The 25,232-nt window shown below is 38.2% G+C and overlaps 2 protein-coding genes across 2 annotated transcripts in view; both read left to right on the top strand.

The window, feature by feature from the left end:
• LOC139132665 (uncharacterized) overlaps positions 1-25,232 on the top strand; it is a 104,872-nt gene that overhangs the window by 38,128 nt on the left and 41,512 nt on the right. The window lies entirely within an intron of this gene.
• On the top strand, positions 9,417-12,049 carry LOC139132602 (uncharacterized). Its single transcript, XM_070698884.1, has 4 exons — positions 9,417-9,576; positions 10,075-10,290; positions 10,599-10,677; positions 10,955-12,049. Exons 1-4 carry the CDS (start codon positions 9,417-9,419, stop codon positions 11,130-11,132), a joined length of 633 nt encoding a protein of 210 aa, XP_070554985.1. The 3' UTR covers positions 11,133-12,049.

Here is a 25,232-nt window from a genome sequence, read left to right on the forward strand (position 1 = left end):
AACACTCAGAAGATGTTGGAGGATGATCTTTGATAGAATCTGAAGGGCTTGGCTGTTATTGCAGTGGACACTATAATGGAGGTTAAGTTTGCTGATCCCCAAGCGAGTCTGTCAAGTTATAATGACGCCTGTCAGGATCACTGTGTTTTGCAGAGTTTTGGTGAGGTTTATACCAAGATTTTTTCCGTTCTGACAATTTTCAACCCAAGGTTTTGATTCAAAACCATCAAATACCATTGGTCGGTGATCATGTTTGACCAAGGTTAATAACATGGTCAACCACGTTTGATGCCCATGGTCAACCATGGTTAAACATGGTTAACTACCTTGGTTTACCGTGGTTGACCATGGTTGGCGACCATGGACAACCATAGTAATTTGTGCCATTTAACAAACATGGTTGACCGTGAAATACCAAGGTTACCATGGTCATATAACCATGAACTAACATGTTAGTCCATGTTAGACCACAGACACTTTCGCCGGGGATGGCCAGTCAATTACATACAGCATTCAAGGGAGCAGTTTTACAAAAAAAATGTCCTGAAGTCAAGCGAGTCAAGGATATCGGGAGCTGGTGGATATTGAAGGTATGGTCAAAGAAAGCCATTCGGAACGAAAGATGTACTCTGTTTATACCGAAATGGAAGTCAAATTATCGGATCCGAAAACTGGTAATACACAAATTCGTATATTGCCTATTAAATTAAAGATACATACACAAAAGATGTAGGTGGGTCGGATGTGGGGCAACAATTAATAGATCGCTACGATCGTATGCTTGATACAATTGAAGCTGTTGAGGGTTCTGGCCTCGTTCTCGAGGAGATACTTAATTTTGAAGTAATTCTAGTAGAAGTTTTACTCGGGGCTGGCCCGGAACGGATTCAACTTCCCGGATGGTTAAAAAATAAGCATTGTGTTAGCGATCTGGTGCTACCTTCGGGCAGCGAGAACTGTTTTCAATACGCCATCGTAGCAAGTTTAAAGTTGGCCGACCCCGAGTTTCGTGAAAAGAAATGTGGTCAGGTAAGGAGAAAATGGAATACGTACGCCCCATTTATGGCTGACTACTGTTGGGAAGGTATTCCCTTTCCTACGCCCGCCGATCTGACTGTATTCAGGCGCTTCGAGCAGCAAAATCCGAGCACGAAACTTCAAGTGTTTCAGATCCACGAGTCCGATCCCGCCCCGTCAGACATAACTGTGTTATATAGTGGTTCCGAAGGTGGAACGGATCAAATAGCCAATATATTACTGATAGTTGGTGAAGAGGGTGGGGGTCACTTCGTGCCAATTACTTCGTTAAATCGTCTTCTTAATTCTCATACTAATCGAAAGAATGAGCGCAGACGGAAGTGTATTTGCCCGGTTTGTAAAGAGGTTTTAAGTCAACAGAAGAATTAGAAATACATCAGGTGTACTGTGGAACAGACGACGCCCAGCCAGTTTTTCCTAAGGAAGTGTGTCAATTCGAAGGACATCGGAAGAAGGTGGTGTCCCCCTACGTCGTCTATGCAGATACTGAGGCAATTATTGAGAAGGGGACCGGCCGACACATTCCAATTTGTCTTTCGTATGTTATGGTGGAACGGTGGGGCGCCTTCGGAACGAGGCCAAAAGTTTATGGTAAAAGAACATTCACAGGTCTCTCCTGTGTTACAGACTTTCTGAAGGATATGAAAGAACGGGCCGAGTATTATTCGAAATCGTATTATTGGAAAATAATACCGATGAAAGATAGATCTAATTACAATGATCCAGTCTGTATTGCATGTGGAGAGCCGGCAGGATACCGAGTAGTGAAGGAGGAGGCGACTTTTTATTGCGAAGGATGCCGACCGTCGAGAACCATTCCTATCTACTTTCACAACCTCAAGGGATACGATGGTTCTTTTATTTTGAAAGAATTACATGAAATAGATGGAGGGGGTTCCGGACAAGAGCCAAATATAATAGCTAAGACGAGCAATGGTGGAATTATGGGCCTCTCGAAAACATTTATTTTTCACGCCTCAATTGTTGTTGATGGGAAGAGGGAGATAAAGAAACGTTTATTTTCTATAAAGTTTATGGACAGTGCTCAGTTGATGATGGGGTCATTGGCGAAGTTGGCAAAAACTGTGCCGGAGGATGGGTGGACGGTACCACTTTCGTACCCGGACATTCAAAGGGCGAAAGGTTTCTTCCCTATGAATATTTAGACTCGGTTGACAGACTGGGAGAGGAGGAGCTCCCGGAGAGGGGGGAATTTTATAGCGAATTGACGGAAGAGGGGATTTCAGAGTCTGATTACGAACATGCATTAAGAGTATGGGACGAAGTTGGATGTAAGACGATTCGTGATTATATGGAATTCTATTGTGAGACTGACGTTCTACTTCTTGCAAATATATTTGAAAATTTTCGTGACACATGTTTAGAAGCATATAAGTTAGATCCAGCCCACTATATGTCAGCGCCCGGCTTGACATGGGATGCTATGTTACTTTACACAGGTAATAAATTTGGGCTCATTCAAGATGCTGAGCAGATGAATTTCGTACAGAGGGGAATTCGAGGCGGTATCAGCCAGTGTAATATTCATTATTTACAGACAAATCATCCTGCTTACGTCGCCGAAGGGGAAGCTGGTGGGAATTACGATCCGGAGAAACCGGTGACCGAAATAAAATATCTCGATGCAAACAATCTCTACGGCTGGGCAATGAGTCAGGCAATGCCCACGGGCGGACTTCATTGGATGACGATGGAAGAGTGGGATGAATGGTATGCCCGAGACGGCGGAGCTGGCGGAGCAGGGGCGTGGGGACCTGGCGCCACCTTTCCACCAAGTTTTCTAGAAGTAGACTTAGAATATCCAGTCGAATTACATGAAGAACACAGCGATTTGCCATTAGCACCGCATCACTATGAATTTCCGAGGCAGGGCGGTCGACTGATTACAAGTGTGATGGATAGAGAGAGATACGTCTTACACTACAAGTTGCTGGAATTCTATCTTCGGATGGGAATGAGATGAAAAAGATTTATCGGGTGCTTGCTTTCGATGAGGTCCATGTCTCGCGAAATATATTGACTTTAACACTAAAATGAGGACAAAGGGAAGACAGATTTCGAAAAGAATTTCTATAAGCTGATGAATAATGCAATGTTCGGTAAGACAATAGAAGATGTTCGAAAGTACAGAGACTTTAAATTTGTTCGGACTGGAACGGCACGCATAGTGGACGTAAAAAGATTCAGAAGTATAATCCAAAGATGAAACATATAACTTTCATAACTTCCGAAGAGGATGGTGATTCCTGCGACAGTGCCCTACTGGAACTGAAAACGGATGAGCATAGATATGTAAAACCAGTTTTCATCGGCGCCGCAGTACTGGAACTTTCTAAGCTGCTTATGTATGAGACGCATTACAATTACTTTCTAGCACGGTTCCCTGGAATACGATTAGCCTACATGGATACTGACAGTTTTGTTTACAGTGTACCGATCCCGGACCCGGACGTAACTTTCAATGATATAGTCCGAGAAGATGTTGAAAAGAATGGTGAGAAGTCTATATATGATACTAGTGGGATGAGTGGACCCAACTTTCCGAAGATTAATAAAAAAGTGATAGGTAAATTTAAAGATGAGTTGAATGGTGAACCTATTCTTGATTTTGTCGGCATACGCTCGAAAGTGTATGCTTTTCGAACTCCCGTTTCCGAGACGAAAAAAAATAAGGGGTGAAAGATGTTTGTGTTAGAAAACATTTGAACTTTGAAGATTATAAAGATCTGTTTGAAACTGGGAAGAAGCCGGAGCCGGCACAGTTTGTACAGTTTGTACGGAAAAAGGCTGGAGAAATCCGTAGTGAAAAGCGTAGTAAAATCATGATGGCGCCAAATGATATCAAACGTGTGCAGCTATACAATCCAGACACAGGCGAATGGCTGGCAGAAACATGGCCGATAGGAATGACGGGTCATGGTTACGGTTTAAAATTGTAAAGACTTTAATCTACTATTTTCAATAGAGACCAGGGCATCACTGATAACATAAATGTGGGCAAATATATTATCATTGTGAGCGTCGACGCCACCCCACGAGGCATCTTTCTTCAGGATCTGAAGCTGTATTCCGTCCTTTGTGTTCATTACTTTTAAACCATTTCCATGAAACTCAATATCTTTAAAACTACGCAGATCGATAAACAGACAGAATTTATTCTTCAAATAATCGGCCTCATCTATATCAATTTCACACCAATCTTTATCTTCAGCAAAATACCGTCGCACCTCTCGCCAAAATTGTCTTGGTATCATCTTCTGAGAGTACACTTTATTTGCAATGCCTTCAATCATTACAGTCACAGATTCAATGGATGGGTTAAAGAAAAGTTCACTGTTCAGTTCTGTCTGATTCTGATTTTTAGTGAAGAGTATAGCGATACCTCTAATGCTACGTCGTGGTACATTTATATTTCATTGATAACCGTGTCCGATTCTTTGAATGAGATTTTTCTAAAATAATGTATATACTCGTAAAGGTAACTTTTCCCACTGTTGTAATAACCAGCAGTTGACCTCGCGAGATCGAGGTCAGAAATTGTCTCGTATTCCATTTGAATGTTTTTTAATTTATAATTGGCTGTAACAACCTGATTACTGACAAGTAATTGGGAGGCGGGTGCCAACGTAATTTCCCATTCAATATGACTCCCTAACGCTTTTGGATATGCAACTCCATGACCTGTCACGAGGGGATGAGTGAGACGAATAGCATATTTTGTTTTATATGTGTCGAAAAGTAACTTATCGCCCACGACGGCGGCATCTGCATCGGTCGCACCGCTTCTTAATTTTCTTAGATTTTCGTTCTGAATTCCATACAGTGTCATGTTCGTTCTCTCCTTTTTATGTTTGAAGAGATCACGATAGCATTCAATAAAGTTATATTTACTCAAATCGGAAAGTGTCTGACCCTCAAATGTGAGTTTCATACGCTCCACCAAATTTTTTGCAACATTTTGTACTACTCGGTTATATTCATCTCCCATTACTTCGAGATCAAAAACCAGGTCGAAAGTATCTGGAACTAGTACTACTCCGCTTTCTAACTTTGGACATCGTATGATAAGTGTCTGGCCTGGATCTGCCTCACTTGGATTATGAGCAATCACGTGATGAGTTCTTTCTGACTTCGTTCCATTCGGTATTCGGTTGGTGAAATTCGGTAATAATGTTCTATCGTACCCCATTTTTGTGTAATGTATATAGTAGAAGAAAAAAAGAAATTACATGTTATAAAGAAAATTAATCACATCTTAAGTTTCACTTCGTGTATATAATGACTTAGAAGAAAAAAAAGAAATCACATCTTTACATAAATTTCCGTCTGACTGAAAGATAAATCGATTGCCTGTGTCGCGAATCAATCGAAGGACCCAATATTCTTGGAGATGATGAGCCTCTTGGTCATCCTCAGTATCTGGAATACAGCTATGAATTCTAGTCGCTTAAGGTTCCAAGACAAGAAATTGACCGTTTTAATCTAACTATTCTCTAATGGTTAATAAGCTCAGAACCCCGTAAAGTATACATTTTCTGAAAGCCTAGATATACGGGAACATTTTGGTAACCACAGTGTCACAATTGTTTACATAACTATCACGTGACAGGTAATTTGCATAACCTTTCAAAAATCGGTTTTCCCTATGTTTTGTCTCAATACTTCAAAATATCTGACTCAAACTTGCTGGAGTGCAAGCAGTCACAACGCTCTTCCAAAGTGTGTCTCAGATTTTTTATATCTCGCTTAGTTTTTTAGGAGCACAATTTTAAAGAAATCATCTACGGTAAAATTCAGTGCTCTGGAAGTTTTTCTGGCATAAAAACTGTTTAAGAAGGTTTTAAAAATTCTGAGACACACTTTTAAAGACCCTTAAGACTGCTTGCACTCACACAAATTTCAGCCACATATCTCAAAGCATTGAAGCAAAACAGAGAGAAAACTGAGTTTTGAAAGGTTATGCAAATTACCTGTTACGTGATAGTTATGTAAACAATAGTGACACTATAGTAACCAAAATGTTCCCCTATATCTAAGCTTTCAGAAAATATATTATTTACGGGGGGAGGGGGTCCTGACCTTATTAACCACTAGAGATTTGTTAGTTTAAAATGGTCAATTTCTTGTCTTGGAACCTTAAAGAAGTTAGTCTTTTGACATTCCTTCACGAAAGCTAAAATGTTATGATAAAGATTATCATCTTTGAGTCGGACACCTGGATTTGCTCGAAGGATATGGCGATTTACCCGCCGAAGTTTGCACCATTCCAATTCGACAGAGAAACCAAACAGGTCTTTATTTTTGAAAGAAACTTTGCAATATTCTTTCACCAAACATGTCGATGCTGTAGGGGAGTGTGATATATCAATATATAAATAACATAATTTTATTTTATCCCTACGGAGTCGTCTTCAGAATTTATTATACTCTGTATCAATACATAATTTTATTTATAATGACTAATGTTAATCCAGTTAAAATATCCATAGCTGTTCTCCAACAAATCCAACCACCGATCCTGCTGTTTTTAATAGAAAACTGACGAGGGAACCGATTAAACCTGGTATTGCAGCAGCACTTTTAGGGCCAAGGTTTTTAACCATTCGCCAAATTGCTTTTAAATTACAATTTCTTTCGCTTTTGTATATACTTTGGGCGGACCTGAACCTCCTGCGTTTGCTCCAGTTCCTGCTCCTCCTCCTCCTCCTCTAGTCACAGCCAGGGCAATTGTTGATATTGTCATTCCAAGGGCAGTCAGTATTGCAGCGATTGTTATACCATTTTGTTTAAATAATTCTGTCAGCTTCAGTCTCAGTGATAATTCTGGATCAGAAATTACATCACGAAGAGACCTAGTCGACGCCAGTCTTTCACGTGCCCCACTGATCATATCATGTTGTACTTCAATTCGTTTATTAATTTTAGCTAGTCTTGTTCTGAGTTCAGGTGTAAGTTCTGTCTGCTCTGACATAATTTTATCTCTTTCACTGTAAAGCTCATCAAGACGCATATTTGCCATCTTTAATTCATCAACAAAAGCTCTATATTCGGGGTTTAGATTGTTCCATTGGTCGATTTTATTTTCAAAAGCTTGTATTTTGTCTGCATTACCGGAAGCATCTTGCCGTAACTCTGTCAGTTTATCTTTGTATATACCCATGTCTTTTGGCGTCATCTTCTCAGCCGGTATTTTATCTTTTCTCACATCTTCAGAATGCAATTCACGTTTCACATATTCGGGCTCTGCGCTAGAGCGACCTCCTAATACTTCTCTAATAAATGCATGTCCTCCTTTTACACTCATTAATGTGGACAGCTTATAAAATCCACCTCCTCTATCTTTAGACAGCTTGAGGTTTTTATAATACAGCTTTCCATCCCTAATCTCAGATTCCATAGCCAATACATTTAGTGCATCCGGATCAGTAATTTTATTCTCATCTAAGAATTTATTAACCATTCTTAATTTTTCATCTGCTCTAAGTTCAGTCAAACGATCGACCTTTGGGCTATCAAGGAAAGGATCAGCTTCTGCAAGAGCATTATCATCGTCTATAAAGAATGTTTCAGCAGTAGCGTCATCATCATCATTTAAATATGCATCATCGAAATCCTGGAGTGGTATATCTTCTCCTCCTTCTGCCATATTGTATTTCTATATTACTACAATTATTTTTATCCCCCTTACATATACAGTAAAAATGCACATCTCAGTTGTTGAAAGCGTTGAACAATTGGCTGATTACATAGAAAGAACAAGTGCTGCATATCGACGAAGTTATAAATTAATGGGTCGAATTGATATGGCTCTTAATGTGACTAAGGGAATTCTTGTAAGTTCAGCTGTAATAGCAGCAATTCCGACAGTTCCAGTTCTTTTAGCTTTAACTCCTATACCAGGTGTTATTATTGATGTAATACAAGGAAAAACAGGAGTATCAAAAAGAAGAGAGAAGTATAAACATTATTATGTGCAATATAAGCAGTTGTTTACTCAAATACAAGAAAAAGGTGCAACAACAGAAAACGAGTCAGAACTTATTCAGAACATATTCAAACAGGCACTAGAAATACAAAAACAAGAAGGATTTAGTCCTCCTCTGGAAAGATACCTAAGACATTATGGATTGAATGGATATGAAAGTTAGGTTCAGAAAAAATTCTGTAGAAAATGTTTCTGAAAACTGTAGACTTTCAGACCTCTGAAACCACGTGACAAGTTGCTAAGCAACTGGAAGGGTATTGCAAAAGCGGTATTGCGAAAGTCCCTACTGGAAACGTTCCTGCTGGAAGGGGTATTGCGCAACAGTGTTCAAGATCGGAACGGTTACTGTATGTAGGAGGGAGGAAAATCTCGCTCCGATAGGCCGTAGTAAATTCACACAACTAGAAAACGAGTATATACTTACATCCAGAAGACAAAAAATCAGCACTGGAACGGAACCTTAAGGAGATGTACAGAGCTGTAGCACAGTCGGAATCTATCTAACAAATGATCCGACAGATGTACTGATAGTGAGTCATAGCTACTGTATTGCGCAAGTCCAGGACCTGACTCAGCAGGGAATTTCCCCGCTTAGTTCAGGACAATGCACTGCTGCGCGTGAGTTCATATATAGGTCAGGGTCATACTTTAGTTACATGGATGGTTAATTTTCCTTCGCTTCATGTAGATAAATGAATAAAATGGGGTGTAAAATTCTTACTCTATCCCAGTTGTACACCTTTATTTTACTACTGTCATTATATGTAAGATTATGCACCCAGGTGTCGATCTATCAATAGGAGTGTTTCCTTTATGTGCCTGTGGCTATCTGTGTATGTTGCGTGTTTGTGAGCAAAAATTAATGTCGCGTTAATGTCTGTTTAAACGTAGCCATAAACCTAGTGACTTTAGATTCAGTGGCATAAATATAGTGGTACAACCAATCATAGGCATAAATATATATAGTGACTCTACGAACAAAAGTGTGGACAAAAGATAATACATTTATTCGTAAAGTCGATCACTCTAGTGACACTGATGTGTTATCTTGATTGGTGAATATTTTGTTCGTTTCAAAGGATGTCGAGAAAGTTGAACATGTTCATTCTTGCATAGAATGTCTCTCATTCAAAGTCGTCCTGAACACCATATACGAACGTTACACGATACAACATGGGAAGCTTTCGCTGTGAAGTTACTGATGATGCATATAATCGCATTTACAGCGTCTTTCGGTGCCTGTGGCGTTGACTACACTGATTCCAGTGGATACATATATTCACCAAATTTCCCCGGTAACTATACCAACGAACAATCGTGTACTTGGACAATAACAGTGGATCCTGGACACATAGTAAAGCTAACCACTCTTATGCTGAGATTGCAAGACAATGACACGGTGATTGTGAAGGATGGGATAGAAGATGGTTATTCACTACCACAGCCATTATACAGCTCATCAAATACTCTTCGTATTGAGATGATCACCGGCGATGCGGGCAATGATCTTGGATTTGTACTGCAATACAAAGGTGAGTTCATACAAAAATTGAACGAACGTCATATTCAGATGATTAATGGCATTGCAGGCAAGGTATTGGCTTTGCAGTGCGATTTAATTTAAAGAATATAACAAGAATTTAACGCTACTATATTAGGCAATCGATTTACTTTTTCAATCAAAGCTAATTAATTTTCGTTGATAATAATTAAATGGGCCTAATAGATTTTTGATTGTAATTCAAATAACAATACGGTACTGTATAATTATTCATCTTGTACATTTCATGCTTATTTCTACATTAAAAGTTATTTATACGTATACAAAATTTACCAGAAATGTCTCCCTATGTCCGGGTTATGCACGAACTTCAACATTTAGTAAAGTTTACGATCTGATTATCATTAACGTCAATATCATAAAAATGTCCGATATCACTAGATTATGAACAAGACAGATTTGTTTCTTTTCGTCGAAGCTATCGCTGTAATATCGTCCTCTCCAGCAACATCCACAAAACTTTTTTCAGTGGATAGTTATAATAAAACTCGGACATCATCACCAAAACCGACACCTGAAGTGACTACAATGCGTAATAATGACGTCACTTGGTCGAAACAACCGAACTTCATAACGGCATCACACCGTCAGAGTTCATCAATGAAAACGACAGGAGAAGTCTGTAGTTGTTGTAGACTTAATCAAGTTGAAGTTGAACGTGGAAATGATGGTAAACTAATCGCAAGTAAGTTGAAGTAAAGTACTACTTCAGCTAAATTTCATTCAACCTACATTTTTACTGTCTTGATTAAGGTTTAAAAATTCGAAACACAACAAACCACTTGATGCAGTATCACCATTAAATCCCATACATACCTAGAACTACGCTATGTTGCTATGGGTTCATCCTTGAGTTTTTACTCCATCTCGAACTGAGCAGTTTTATTTAGGGTGCCGTTCCTAATGGTTAAAATGAAACATCTCCTTCGAATAACTTTGAATTGTAACAAAGAGTAACAAGTGTTTGGTATTCCTATTCAATTTTTGTTTCAGTTGGATTTGCCATTGGTGTCACAGTGTCACTTACTGTAACAGCTATTGTGTTGATCGTCGCAAAAGTCGTGTATCAGAGGTAAGACTTGTCTGCTGTATGCGTTGTTTGATATCGGCATAGTTGACGGACAATGTCCGGATATAAATAAACTTCACACAACACAAAATTATTATCTCCTTGCAAGGCATTCTTGCCGTCTTCCGTTTGTCTAAAAATTGGCAAAAAGTTTGGCCTACAAGTTCAGCAACACAGAAGAGAGCCATTTACCAGTACCTTATGAAACATAATTATGACCGCGAAATACTGGTAAACGTCTGGGAAGATGTAAAATTTATATATTTTTCCATTTCAACAGACATCGTGATTCAACCAAACGACACGAAAAGGGCGGAGATCTCGGAGCGTACGTTAATACTGATATAGAAGTACAAGATTCTGCATACACGACGCTACAGCTGAATGAAATGAATCAGAGTACATATGAATCGTTGAATTCTGCGACGAAAAAGTCAAATCGAGATCAGAATGACTAAGGATGACATCTAATATTCAAAGTTTTCATCAGCCTTGCAACCATATTGTACTCTTTTCAATATCCACATGTATGAATAATATAATCTTCTCCACTTAAGATGGTTAGGTTACATCACATGGTTTGCTTTCACATAAAATGATGATATTTATAGACTATACTGCTGTCACATTTCGCCTCTTTAGATGGACATTTACCTTTCCGACAAGTATGTATTATTCGCTTTGAATTTTTAGTTTTGAATTAATGTCACTAGAAATAAGTATGTATGAATTCGAGTACGGACTGGAACTCTTGTAGATTTTATAGGAATGTATTTATAACCAGGTATTTGAGTCGTCTTGTACAGTTAAACAAACAGTTGATTGACAAGTTTTCTCGAGAGTTTCGCTTAGCCATTGCAACGAGTCTTCCGAAAGACTGTTCGCCGATTTAAATTTTGATGTTGATGTTAATATCGTCGCTTCCACACCGATCACCGTATATGCGTGCTTGGCATCCTTTTTCTCAACAAAGCCCAGTCGGCTGAATTCTGTTCGATAATGATAACTAAATATTTGATTCTGTTTTCTCCATCTGTTCGTGCTAAAAGTGCAGAGAAAACAAATTATTAACGCCCCAAACATACATCTTGATAGCAATAACATACTTTTCAGGCGGATCGTCCACTCGATTCGATTACCATTGGCTCCAACGGCACTCGTCTAACGGCTCGTGCTATGTTTTGCCCGTTGTAGTCACATCTCAAGTATGTCGGCCTGTGGCGGGGGTGGGGGTGTAAGTACTTCTTTTAAAATTATAAATTACCAATGTCCATTTCTGTTTTATTTTTGCAAAAATCAGTCCACGACGTTACTTAACATAAGAAGACGATATAGATAACAGTGAGCAAACAGGATATACCATGGTGTCCATTTTAATACATTACTTAATATTATATAGGGCTCAGCCCTTGTGTCGCGCCAGGGGTTAAGATTGGCAATGTTATTTGTATTGATTCATGATAAACTGTAATTGTTACTTCATAAACGTTTATATGACAACTATGCCCAGTTTCCCTCTGCTGAAAGCAGTTCACGTACGTACACGACGTCAAACCCTGCAGCAGGGCAGGTATAGATTTTCTGTAGCGTGTAAAAATTTGGACAAAAATTGGCAATTTTTACAATGATAACAGCCTATTGCGTTAAACAAGGGACGTATTATGCAATCATTATCATTGCAATGGTAACCGCACTGCCCACCTTCCACTTGCAAGCTGAAAACTATAGCGTCCGTCTAAAAACTGACAATTTTTGAATCTAATTATTGACACAGGGGGCGCTCTTCTATAATTCCATCCCAGCATTCTTTGCGTATGCCACCGTTCATATGCACGACAGTTTTCTCCCTTTATCTATATTAACGATATTTTGTATCAGCGACAAGGTGCATAATAACATTTACTGGCTAATAAGAGAGGTATATTTTATAAAAGGCATGTTATATAATAGTAATTTGTTTCGTATTTGTTTATTTACGAGTACTCAATAAAAAAACATGGCGGCGCCCATGAAAGAAGGGTACACTTCCGGTTACTCGCATAGTATATTATGAATAAGCGCATGCGTAGTCAGTAAGCCGCTGGCGCGACTAATATGCTAGAGGCATATCTCTGACTCTGCTGCAATGTGTATCAGACAGGCCAATATAGTATATAATTAATCGAAAGTATAAAAGTGACAACAACCTTTGAATAAAATGATACGGAAAAAAGACAAGATAGTTCTTTTCAGCAGGAGACGACACACACTGCAGACCAGTAGTTGGAGAAACTGTCCAGAAGCACGTCTTCTTTTATCTCGTACCTGTACTGAATCTACATATATATCCTAACCTCTTTATCTTCACGTGGTTTGTCAATTCTTCTGACTTTTCTAAAATATTCCGAAGATTTTTTGTAAAGAACTCTGAGCTATTTCAAGTCGAATATTTGTAAATATAAACCATTTTGGCATAAACGAATATGAAGACATACTACAAAGTCACTTGCGTGTTTCTATGAATAATCTTCAAATAAAATGATTTTTATTTTTCCCACCTATCCTAGAACCCCTACTATGTCATAGATTCAGACAACAACAATGCTTGGAATGAAGTCACGCCTGTTTTGAATCAAGGTCACAATCAGGGGCTGCCTACGGCTCCCGGCAAAGTTGACCATGATTGGTCCATTTCTGACTGTGTTATGGTGATAGCAATCTGTAAATTCTATAGGCAATGGTATCATATCCCCCAGCGAGCTGATATCAGGCTACTCAGCTTTTGAATTGGATCGATGGTGCTTGACGTATAAACGATCGCAGTTCTGACAATAGACGTTGGAGGGTATTGTTTTACTTTTTTAGCAGATTACCAAGTTTCAATCAATTAAGAGTAAAGGATTTAGAAGCAGGATTAGTCAGATAAAAGGCACAGACCACAAGATAACAAAATGCAAGATATCTAGGCAAAAGAATGTGATTGCTTGATTTATTTTGAATGTTCTCCATCAGATTTTATTAAAGAATTATTCAGGGGAACTCTGAAAATCAGAAAGGTCGTTTGTTGTACTCTTTTATGAATATAAAAATTGGCTCTACAAAGTGTCTGGTAAAATGTAGCAATTTAGACTTGATATCCGTTTCTCACTCACTGCTTAGAGAAAATACCTCTGGAAATTACTTGCGGACAACCCCTATAACCAAGTACTTGATGCAGTGTTGTCGTCAGTACCTGTGTTAAGTTAATAATTATATTCCTTATGCTCACATTAAGCTTCATTTACTTTGTTGGCATTCTTTGTCGGTAAAGTTAACACAGATCAACTATCAAACTTCTATAGCCCACGAATCAATAACACGAACGTATGAAAGGCCGTGACGGAAATTCTATAAAGCAAACAAATCTCGTGAGCACGGAATAATATCTCGTGGGCTTTCATACCAACGAGTGTAGTTTCATAAGAGTGTCTACCGCAAAATAAGAAGTGATTTGCTTAAAAACAAAATTGTTTGCTTTCATTCCTTTCTAGGGTGGTTTTGAACATGGCATTTGGTAAATTTAGAGACAAGAGGAAACACCTTTCTGTCAATAGGATGAAAATGAGGTAATTCTCATAAAGATGGAGTGACCTTGTTAATGAGGCAGTTGAATGCATCGTAGTACAGGAAAGTGAAATAATGTTGGCTGCCACCTTCATAAGAATAGTTGGCAATGAAATTGTGTCAGTAGATTTCTTACAAAGATTATAGCATGTTGTTGAGACAGTGTAAGATTAAGGCTGAATAGCAAGGGTGGAAAATGGATTTCGCGACTCTTTTTGAAATCCAAAAATCTGCCAAATTGTCTGGACAACAAGTCTATTTGTAAGGCAGTTGCATAAATTTAAGTTTAACATATACTGACTTCGTCGATTGTTCCTTCATTTTCAGAATATTGCAATGTTCTTGTAGAATTAAAATCATTTTCACTGACTGCTTCCCGTAAGACACCTCTAGAATTCATTAGTTCGTGTAAGACATCTTCAGAATTATTTTCCGAGGTGTATTTGTGATTGAATGCATATCAACACTTTCACTGCGTAATTACATGTAATTCATTTGGGCAGTTTTCTATGGAAATATGGCCTTATAAATATTCATTACATGCATGAGCTGTGTCTTTTCATATTATAAGAGTATTCAGGACAAAGGCACTTTTGAGACGATTCATACAGAAATTAAGATACCCATAAAAAGTCCATGAGACAAAATGTTTGTTAAACAACTATGTCTTTAATGAAATTCAAAGACGAACTGAAATTCCAGATGATTAGATTCCAAGTCAGCGCTTTCAGTTAAATTCCCCTGACAGCAAAGGGACCTCATCGTCTTTCCGCGATCGAGAGAAAGTTGATAAAACTCTCTTCTTTATTGAAGAAAGGCTGAACCGTCGTTTTCGATTGCCTTTGATGTTAGGTTGTGTGCTTATTTGCTGTTCGTCATCGCGAATCGATGGAAATGGCGCCTCCTTGCTCATCATGGTGGAGCAGGCTTTATCATCATCTTGAGTGTCTTTGGCAGCCATACCTACAGAAGTCGATGTGTTATCACCATAGGCTCTGCCATCGGTATCTTTTAGAGAGTGGCCGAGAGGAGACTCTTTGAGTGGAGAGTGACTGAGTGGAGCTGGAGCACTATCAGTTGAAGATTTCAAAATCCTTATGGTTCCATCATTTCTTGGTGTTGATGTTCCCGTTACTATGGTCACTGAGTTGCCGGTTCTTATAGACCTCCGTCGTTTTGGTTTCTGAGGTGGCATCTTGATCTTGGCTGCAGCCTCAATCAGCGCCTTTGTGTCATTTGGTTCGCTTTGTAAACAGAAACCATCATTTTTCAATGTGTCTATTGAACCGGCTGTAGCGTCGTCAGCATTGAATGATAGACCAAGGAAATCCATCATTTCATCAAATAAAGGAGACGACACTTGCTCATGATTTCGATTTTGCTGCAAATTTAAAGAAATGTGGTCATTAGAAAATGGATTTATAAATCGGAAAAATGTGATTAATGCAATTGAAATAAGCCACTAAACATTTTTTCCTCACTGTTGTGTTATTGTGATCTATATCAACTTTACCTTTAAAGTCAATATAGAGTCCGTCTCTGCCATGAAGTCGGTAGCCGGGACAAATGCCGCAGCGCCCTCACAATTAATCGTTGATAACGAGGAAGCTGACTGAAAAGTGTGTATATCATCACAATGTTCCTAAGAGAATAAATCGTATGTATTAAAATGGTGAATTTAATTATTATTATTATTATTAATCTTTATTTCAGGCCATGAATGCCCATAATATTATATAATAGAAGCAAAAAAATAAACAGAAGTTAAAAAGACCAAAAAAATAATAAAGAACCTTTCTACAGTGTTTCCAAAAAGCTGAATGAAAATACGAATCAGACTCTACACAGGTACGGATAACTGGGTTTTCACTCACGGACAGACGCTTGCAAAATGCGAATAGCAGTCTTTGGTGAAGGGAAGCAAAATTAAAGATGTTCCTGGTCACAAAATTGTGACTAATACTGACGTCGAGCTTCAGATCAAAAATCAAACCTCAAGGCATTATTGTAAGCTATCCTCAGTTTTGACATTAGTTTAGCACTAAAATTACACCACACGTTCAAACAACAAACACTATACAAAAAACTTTTAAAAAGGACACATTTTACTTTCTGAGAGCACTGGCCAAAGTTACGAACAATAAAATTGGCTCTCGCATAAAAATACGAAGCTGTCTTTGCATATCTGCATCGTTCATCCAGTGGAGGACATAATGTAGCCAAGATATTTCTTCGAACTTACAAATTTAAGAGAATTACCATACAAATATACATGAGGAATCCTATCCTGCTTCCAAGATTTCGGGAAAAATAGCCATACACTCAGTTTTCTCGGTATGAAAGAGAATATCATGCTCGTTACCATAGTGTTCACAAATGTTGATCAATTTTCGTAAAGCTTTCACAGATGGACAAATCAAGGCCAGATCGTCAGCATAAAATAAGTGATTCATAATATGATTCGCTAAATAACATCCTACGCCAGCAGACTGTAGCTTACTACTTAACTGGTCTACATAAATAGCAAAAAGTTTTGGTGAGAGAATACTTCCTTGTCGTACGCCATTAGAAACTTGAAAAGGATTGGAATCAGCTGGCGAATTTAATGTTTTACTATGAGAAGATTTTAGAGTATGAATACAGTTCATTAGGTTCACAAAACTAACATTTAAGAAATTAGAAAATTTAAGGCTTAGAAGATTAAATTTGAGAGGAGCAATTATATAATATAATAAGCGACACAAACTACAAAGTGATCACAAACGATAATACAGGGTACAGTATCGAAAACTTGTGGGCTGATAACCTGTTTTCCATTCTTACGACTTTCAGTAACAATCTATTGGCTTTTAAACAGGGATCAATTCTGTACAAAATACATTCACCTTTCTATCCCTTACCTTTGCATCGTGGCGGACCGTATCAGCTTTAGAAACTAAGAAAGAATCCGTGTTTGCCATACAGTCACCAGGCAGGACAGACGACGCAGCACCATGACAATCAGGAGTCGTAGAGGATATGGAAGTTGCCGGGCAAAGTTGTTCAACCTACGCGGAGAGTACCATATGATTATCATATTGTGAAAATGATCACATTGAATATCGACAATGATGAATACATACATCTAAAAGGAGTTGATATATTCCATGACATCATCATTTCTGGAAATTATAGGGTTCGTTTTGTTATGGAAGGAGTACACTCACAAAAGGTAGAGCGACAGTCTACTACGCGTACTCAAGTGTTGGTGGCGATCGACCAAGGTTGATTGATTTTTAAACAGGTATTTGAACTACTTATATTCGCCTTCTCTCACTCACCTCAGTATCTTTGGAAACCGTATCACCTTTGGAAGCTAAGTTACAGTCCGATTTAGCCATACGGTCAGTAACTGGGACGTGTGACTTAGCGCCACCACAACCTATCGTCAATGACAAGGAAGTAGCTAGACGAGATTGAACGACGACGTTTGCTGGAAGAGGATTATCATCATTTCCCTGAAAAAATAGCAACATATACATATGACAATCATAAATTATTGTTGCCGAGGAAAGTGTGTTACCGCAGACTTTGTTGTTTTGTCCACTGACGCAATGACTATCCTTTTTGTTAAAATTTTTGTGTTATTGAGGATGTATATTACTCGCTTATACTCTTAAAGTAGCTGCATCGGTAGATTGAAATATGTGACTTCAAGAAAACTCATGCAATACTATTCAACGCATTATGTACAGGCATACAGGTATACAGAAGAATTAGAAAACAAACATCGAACGAGCTAGCCCTTGTCCTCTCAAAAATAACTGATAAACAAGTTTTGTCATATGACTGAGAACACAGTTTACTCTTGTATAATCCAAAGAAATATGAACGAAATTGTCCTAGCAAAGAGAATCGATAAAAAGTACGAAACGCTCGCAGACCTTTATAGAAGGCAGCATCGAAAACAGAGTTTAAAATCAAACAGCTCATCCTCCCGATAAAACTAACATATGACACAGTGGTTAAATATTCAATTTTGGTCACAATAGACCATGGTAGTGGCTTTTTAAACAATTATGGTGTATCTGTGCTATCTGTGTTAGGTTTTCCATCTCTCACCTTTCCGACTTCGTGAACCATGTCACCTTTTGAATCCACGGTACATTTCGTTGTTGTCGGGAAGTCAGAAAACGAGTCACGTGACGCAGGACCATTACAATCCTTCGTCAACAACAAGCAAGTTGCCGGACGAGGCTTAACGTCGGTCTTCGCAGGAAGAACTGTATCAAAGAACCCCTGAAAATAAGACAACACTATAATGACAATCACAAAAACATGTATCTAAAAATGTGACCATACACGTAGTCAAAAGAAGCAAACCAGATTTTCTCTGTATAACTGTCGATTTAATGGTTTTGCACTACGACTTGATAACTATCTAAAATTTTACTGATCTAACCTTATGGAAAACTAATACTTTAAAACGTATTGAAATCAAAGGTGTATTTTGATTCTGTACTTGGTATATTAAGCCTTCCATTACATCATTTTATAATATTTCAGAGAATCATATCACCAAAGGAAGCCAAGTTTAGCCAGTAGCCTAGACAGAAACGCAGCGCCACCACAATCATTTACTGAGTATCTGTGCTACACATTTTAAGCTTTCCATCTCTTACCTTTTCGACTTGGTGAGCCTTATCACCTTCGGAGACCATGCAACAGTTTGTGTTCGTCGGAAAGCCAGTATCCGGGACAGGTGACACTGGGTCACTACAATTCTTCGTCAACGCCAAGCAAGTTGCTAGACGAGGCTTAATATCGACAACCGCTGAACGAACTTTATCAGCGAACCCCTGAAAATAACAACAGCTATTTATGACAATCATAAATACGTGTATCTGAAAAAAGTGAGACTGTATACCAGGTTACTGCATTACGGGATATTTCATGGTTTTGCACATTGGCTTAGTAACAATCAGAAGTATTTGACTAATAAAGGCTTGAAGTCGATACTTGAAACGGTATTGAAATCAGAGGTAGATTTTGATTCGTTACTTGGTAGATAAAACTTTCTATTCCGCACCTTTGGATCTCGTTGAAATACATCAATAATGGTAGTCCAGGCACAGTCCTTCCTTGCCGCATTGTCATTAGCCAAGACGGGTGACGAGGTAATTGCTGCTTGACCGGGTTGTGCATCAGGATTGACCGAACGTACCTGAATATTGTCGTTGCCTTTCCCCTGAACATAACAGGTATGTTAATAAATTGGTTTATCAGAAAATATGAGTAACAACGTAACGATCAAAAGACATCGTCACCGTATTACTGCAAATTTTGTTTTCTCTTAATTACGACCACCCTTTGTGAATTATCTTTATGTCATTGCATATGTATACTACTTTATTATTGTATGGCTAAGTACTCAATATTGAATTGTACCATTTAAAGTAATATGATTGAAATGGCCGTTGTCCTATCGAAGAGGGTAACACTCTGCTTTCTGCATCGAGCACTGTGATTTCCCACGAGGACGAAGAAAAAAGTTCATCAATTTTCATTGTATTCTTCATTGAGTATCTATGCTATCTATTTTAAGTTTACCGTCTCTCACCTTTGCGACTTGGTGAACCATATCAGGTTTTGAAGGTAAGGTACGGTTTGTTTTCGCCGGGAAGTCGTCAGTAGGGGGGACATGTGACGCAGAGTCAGTACAATCCTTGGTCACCGACAAGCAAGTAGCTGGACGAGGCTTAACGTCGACAATCGCCGAAAGAATGTTATCTGCGAACTCCTGAAAATAACAGCAATCATAAATACGTGTTGTATGAAAGTGTAACTGTACACCCGGCAATATAGGAGCAAACCAAATTTTCTCTGTATAACAGGAGATTTCATGATTTTGCAGTACGTTTTGATAACTGTATTCAATTTTTTTGACTAATAAAAGCTTCTGGAATGAGGATACTTCAATACGCATTGAAATCATAGGTAGATTTTGATTCTGTGCTGGGTACATATATCTTTCTGCTCCCCACCTTTGGATCTCGTCGTATCATCTCAACAATGGTAGCCCAGGAACAGTCCTTCCTTGCCGACAAGTCCGTAGCCAAGAAGGGCGACGCCGCGCCACCACAATCACCAGACAAGGACATGGCTGTTCGACAGGGTTGTACATCAGGCTTGGGTGAACGCACCTGAATATCGTTATTTCCAGTCCTCTGGACATAATAACATGTATTTACGACAGTGATAAATAGGTATGTTAGTAAAATGTGAAACAATACACCAGGTATAAGGATTAAAAGGTACCATCACGTTACATTTTAGCAGTCACAATGTACAAATGCGGTACAAATAAGGCTCCTTTTTATCTTTCAATTTGTAATTTATTTGTTCCTCAAAGCCATGTTAACATTTATCACACAAGTTTAGCTTTTCAACAGAAATTTTTTGAACCACGTTGTCAGTTAAATGTAAGCAGAATACGTTTTCATTAGTGCCCTACAACCCCTCCCCCTCTCTCTTTCCAAGGCTTTCCCCACGGGTATTTAGTATCTTTTCCATGTATATTAGGTTAACTATCTCTCACCTTTGACACTTGGCAATCCTTATCTATTCCGGAAGCCAGGGTAGAGTTAATCTTTGCCGTAGAATCAGTCGCCATAACTGGTAACGCATTGCCAGAATAATCAGTTATCGAAACAGATGAAGGTGCCGGGCAAGGTTGTTCGTCAGGTTTTGTAGAAACTACGCGAGTATCCGCCTCGGCATTCCCCTAAAAGTAAGAACATATACTTTTGACCGTGATAAATTTACATTTCTGAAAAAAAAATTGACTCTACAAGTAGGCAAAAGTATAACAACACATTGTCTCTGTGTTACTGTCTATTTTTATCGTTTGAACCTTTGGCGCGATAACTATCCTAATGTTTTTAATAAGCTATTAAATTACCTAGTTCAAAGTGTTTACTACAAAATAATGGATATTGAAAGTGACTTAATGATAATGCCTATGTACAAGGCACGCTTGCCTTTCTCTCCAGCAACGTTGTTCGTTGACGAACCATTTCAACTTTCGAAGCTACTATAGGGTTTAATTTGGAAATAACGACAGGCGTCGGGGGAGGAGAGGGGTTGATGAAACTTAAGATATTAAGCATTGTATGTTTTTTGGCGAACCATTCCAACTTTGGACAATACGGTAGAGTCCGATTTTGAAATTATGACACATGTCGGGGGAGTTATAAATCGATATCCCAGTAAGTTGTTAAATACTGTGAAGATTGAATATGAATTTGTGGCGATGATACTCAGCCTCGGTCATCATTACCAACATTCAATGAATATATTATGTAGGTATTCACAAAATTTATAGATATATCTGAAACAATAGTAACTATTTTCATAGAAATTACTGATACAGATTGCACTGTATCGGCACAATCGGCTAATACCATGAACTTCAACACCCCCCCCCCCTAAAAAAAAAGGGAAAAAAAACGAATTTAAACTTGAGTAAGCATTTTAGGCAAATATAGCAAGAAAGAAAAAAGGTTATACATTAATCAAAATGAATATTCGTCTCTACTTTAGTACTTGAAATATTATTCCGCATATATATTCACACATAAATATCCAATCGATGAACTTTATAAAGAGTGATATATTTCCAAACAGTCCTTAAATATATTAAGGTTGACAAGATTTTGAAGGGAAAGCAACGTATATTCTGTTTATTGTATTATACCTGTTTCTCATTAGAGGTATTGTCATTCACAATAACAAAAATAAAGCACGGTTACTCTAGCCGGTGATAGAAGGACCGTGTATAAAGTCATTTGAACAGCAAGTACCTTAGACTTATCTGCTAAAGCATATTTACGCACACAAATTATACATTCATTGGCAAAAACATTAAAGATATCTCATTATATGAAATATTCCCAATCCGTTGGATTCAACATTTGTTCTATACGAGTAAAAGCCTTGCTATGCCAACCGACTAGATTCATAATTCAGTTTCAGGACGATGTTCAATATGAAATCGTGAATAAAAAGAAAACGGGAATATAGCTGCAAAGCAGCAATCACCGGGTTTCGAGACATCTCGGTCAACAGGGGCAATAGAGAAATACATATGCAAAAAGATGGGAGGCTATGGTAGTATTTGTGAAATCGAGGTCAAAAGTAGTCGAGGTGATGTGACATTTTGTTAAAAGAATTCAATATCATAGTTATCCCTTTATACCAAAAATCAGACCTCTAGCTCTATCACCTTAGCCTAGAATTAGATATGTGCATAATTAATGAGGTCTTGTCATGTGACATATTGACAATTGATTTCTATCCCATAGTACTCCCTGTGTACCAAAATTTGGATCTCTAGCCCTATTGGTTAGCCTAGAATTAGATATGCGCATAATTAATGAGGTCTGGTCACGTGACATATTGACAATAGATTTCTATCCCATAGTAGTCCTGTGTACCAAAATTCGGATCTCTAGCCCTATTGTTTAGCCTAGAATTAGATATGCGCATAATTAATGAGGTCTGGTCTTGTGACATATTTGCAATAGATTTCTATCCCATACTACTATCTGTGTACCAAAATTCGGATCTCTAGCCCTATTGGTTAGCCAATAATTAGATATGCGCATAATTAATGAGGTCTGGTCACGTGACATATTTGCAATAGATTTCTATCCCATACTACTATCTGTGTACCAAAATTCGGATCTCTAGCCCTATGGTTAGCCTAGAATTAGATATGCGCATAATTAATGAGGTCTGGTCACGTGACATATTTGCAATAGATTTCTATCCCATAGTAGTCAATGTGTACCAAAATTCGGATCTCTAGCCCTATTGGTTAGCCTAGAATAGATATGCGCATAATTAATGAGGTCTGGTCACGTGACATATTTGCAATAGATTTCTATCCCATAGTAGTCAATGTGTACCAAAATTCGGATCTCTAGCCCTATTGGTTAGCCTAGAATAAGATATGTGCATAATTAATGAGGTCTGGTCACGTGACATATTTGCAATAGATTTCTATCCCATAGTAGTCAATGTGTACCAAAATTCGGATCTCTAGCCCTATTGGTTAGCCTAGAATAAGATATGTGCATAATTAATGAGGTCTGGTCACGTGACATATTTGCAATAGATTTCTATCCCATAGTAGTCCCTGTGTACCAAAATTCGGATCTCTAGCCCTATTGGTTAGCCTAGAATTAGATATGCGCATAATTAATAAGGTCTGGTCACGTGACATATTTGCAATAGATTTCTATCCCATAGTAGTCCCTGTGTACCAAAATTCGGATCTCTAGCCCTATTGGTTAGCCTAGAATTAGATATGTGCATAATTAATGAGGTCTGGTCACGTGACATATTTGCAATAGATTTCTATCCCATAGTAGTCCATGTGTACCAAAATTCGGATCTCTAGCCCTATTGGTTAGCCTAGAATTAGATATGCGCATAATTAATGAGGTCAAGGTCACGTGACCTGACCCAAAATATTTCGGTGAACATTAACAGCCAATGATCGTCTACGTCGAAAAAGAACCAGACTCCTAGCTCTATTGGCTAGCCTGTAATGGGCATTTGTAAATCTATAGGGGAGGTCAAAGGTCACTGAAAAATGTGAAAAATAATACTTTAAAAATCTTCTTCTCAAAATCGGCAGGGCCTATGACCTTGAAATTTGGCATGAAGGAGCCTAGCCCATGGTCTACAAAAATATCTAACAGAATTTTGATTGGTTATTTTTATGCAAATTAAGCCAAGTTGAAAGTTTAATTTCAATATGGCTGCCAGGTCACGTGACCCATTTGTTATGGTCATGCGATCAAAAAAATTACTTGTGAGGAGTTTTACCTATATGCCAAATTTGAAGTCTCTAGGTGCAACAGTGTTTGCGTGGCAGTTGCATTTAGAGGACGGAAGAAGAAGAAGAAGAAAAAGAATAATAATAATAATAATAATAATAATAATAATAATAAAAACCGGAACGATTACTAGAGGGTTTCGGACCCGTGGTCTCGAAACCCTAATAAAATGGCGTTCTCATACCAAAGAAAATTGATAACTAATAATAATACTGAGCAATGACGGAAAAGAGCACTTATAGAGCATGATTCCCTCGTTTCCATTTTACGACAAAAAGTAAATACTTCATATCTGTAAGTAGTTGTTGTTGAAAGTTGACATGGTCACTATCTACTGAGGTTGCTGGCTTTTTACGGAGGTTGACTCTATATTACCTTTGCCTTTCTATCACTCACCTTGGTATCTTGGTGAACCAAATCAACTTTCGGACCCAAGGTAGAGTCGGTCTTCGCCATGCAGTCATTAGCCGGGTCAGGTGATGCAGCGCCACGACAATCAGTCCTCACAGACGAGGAAATTGCCGGACAAGGTTGTACATCAACCTGTGCTGAAGGCACCTTAAAGTCATTATCAAAATTCTTCTGAAAATAATAAGATATATTAATGACACTTTGGTTATAATAATGATTCTTTACTCGGCACACTCTGTTTTCTACCGTCGACGAAAACGACATTTCTCCGTACATGACAAAAATTAATCCGCTCTGACAAAAAGTTCTCTACCAGCAGACAATCCTCCGTTCCGACAAAAATTCATAAAGTAGGGATTAAATAAACTTCGTCTTAGTACAGTGCCAAAAACCAAAGTGTCTCAATGATATTTATGCATATCAATTCGACATTCAGGGGCAAAATAAAAAAACAACAACATTGAAATAATTTATTTATCTGATATATGACTAATCAGTTGGATTAAAAATGTGTTCTATACGAGTAAAAGCCTTGCTATGCCAACCGACTACATTCATAACTCAGTTTCAGGGCGATGTTCAATATGAAATCGTGAATAAAAAGAAAACGGAATAAAATGGTGTTCTCATACCAAAGAAAATTGATAAATATTAATAGTACTCTTATAAAGCATGATTCCC

This window comes from Ptychodera flava, chromosome 5, assembly GCF_041260155.1.
Source record: "Ptychodera flava strain L36383 chromosome 5, AS_Pfla_20210202, whole genome shotgun sequence".
NCBI lineage: Eukaryota > Metazoa > Hemichordata > Enteropneusta > Ptychoderidae > Ptychodera > Ptychodera flava.

Coding starts and splice junctions, on each gene's coding strand:
- LOC139132602 (XM_070698884.1), top strand. CDS start 9,417: ATGCTGAGATTGCAAGACAATGACACGGTGATTGTGAAGGATGGGATA. Junction 9,577..10,074: donor ATTTGTACTGCAATACAAAG/GTGAGTTCATAC, acceptor AACTTTTTTCAG/TGGATAGTTATAATAAAACT. Junction 10,678..10,954: donor GCAAAAGTCGTGTATCAGAG/GTAAGACTTGTC, acceptor CCATTTCAACAG/ACATCGTGATTCAACCAAAC.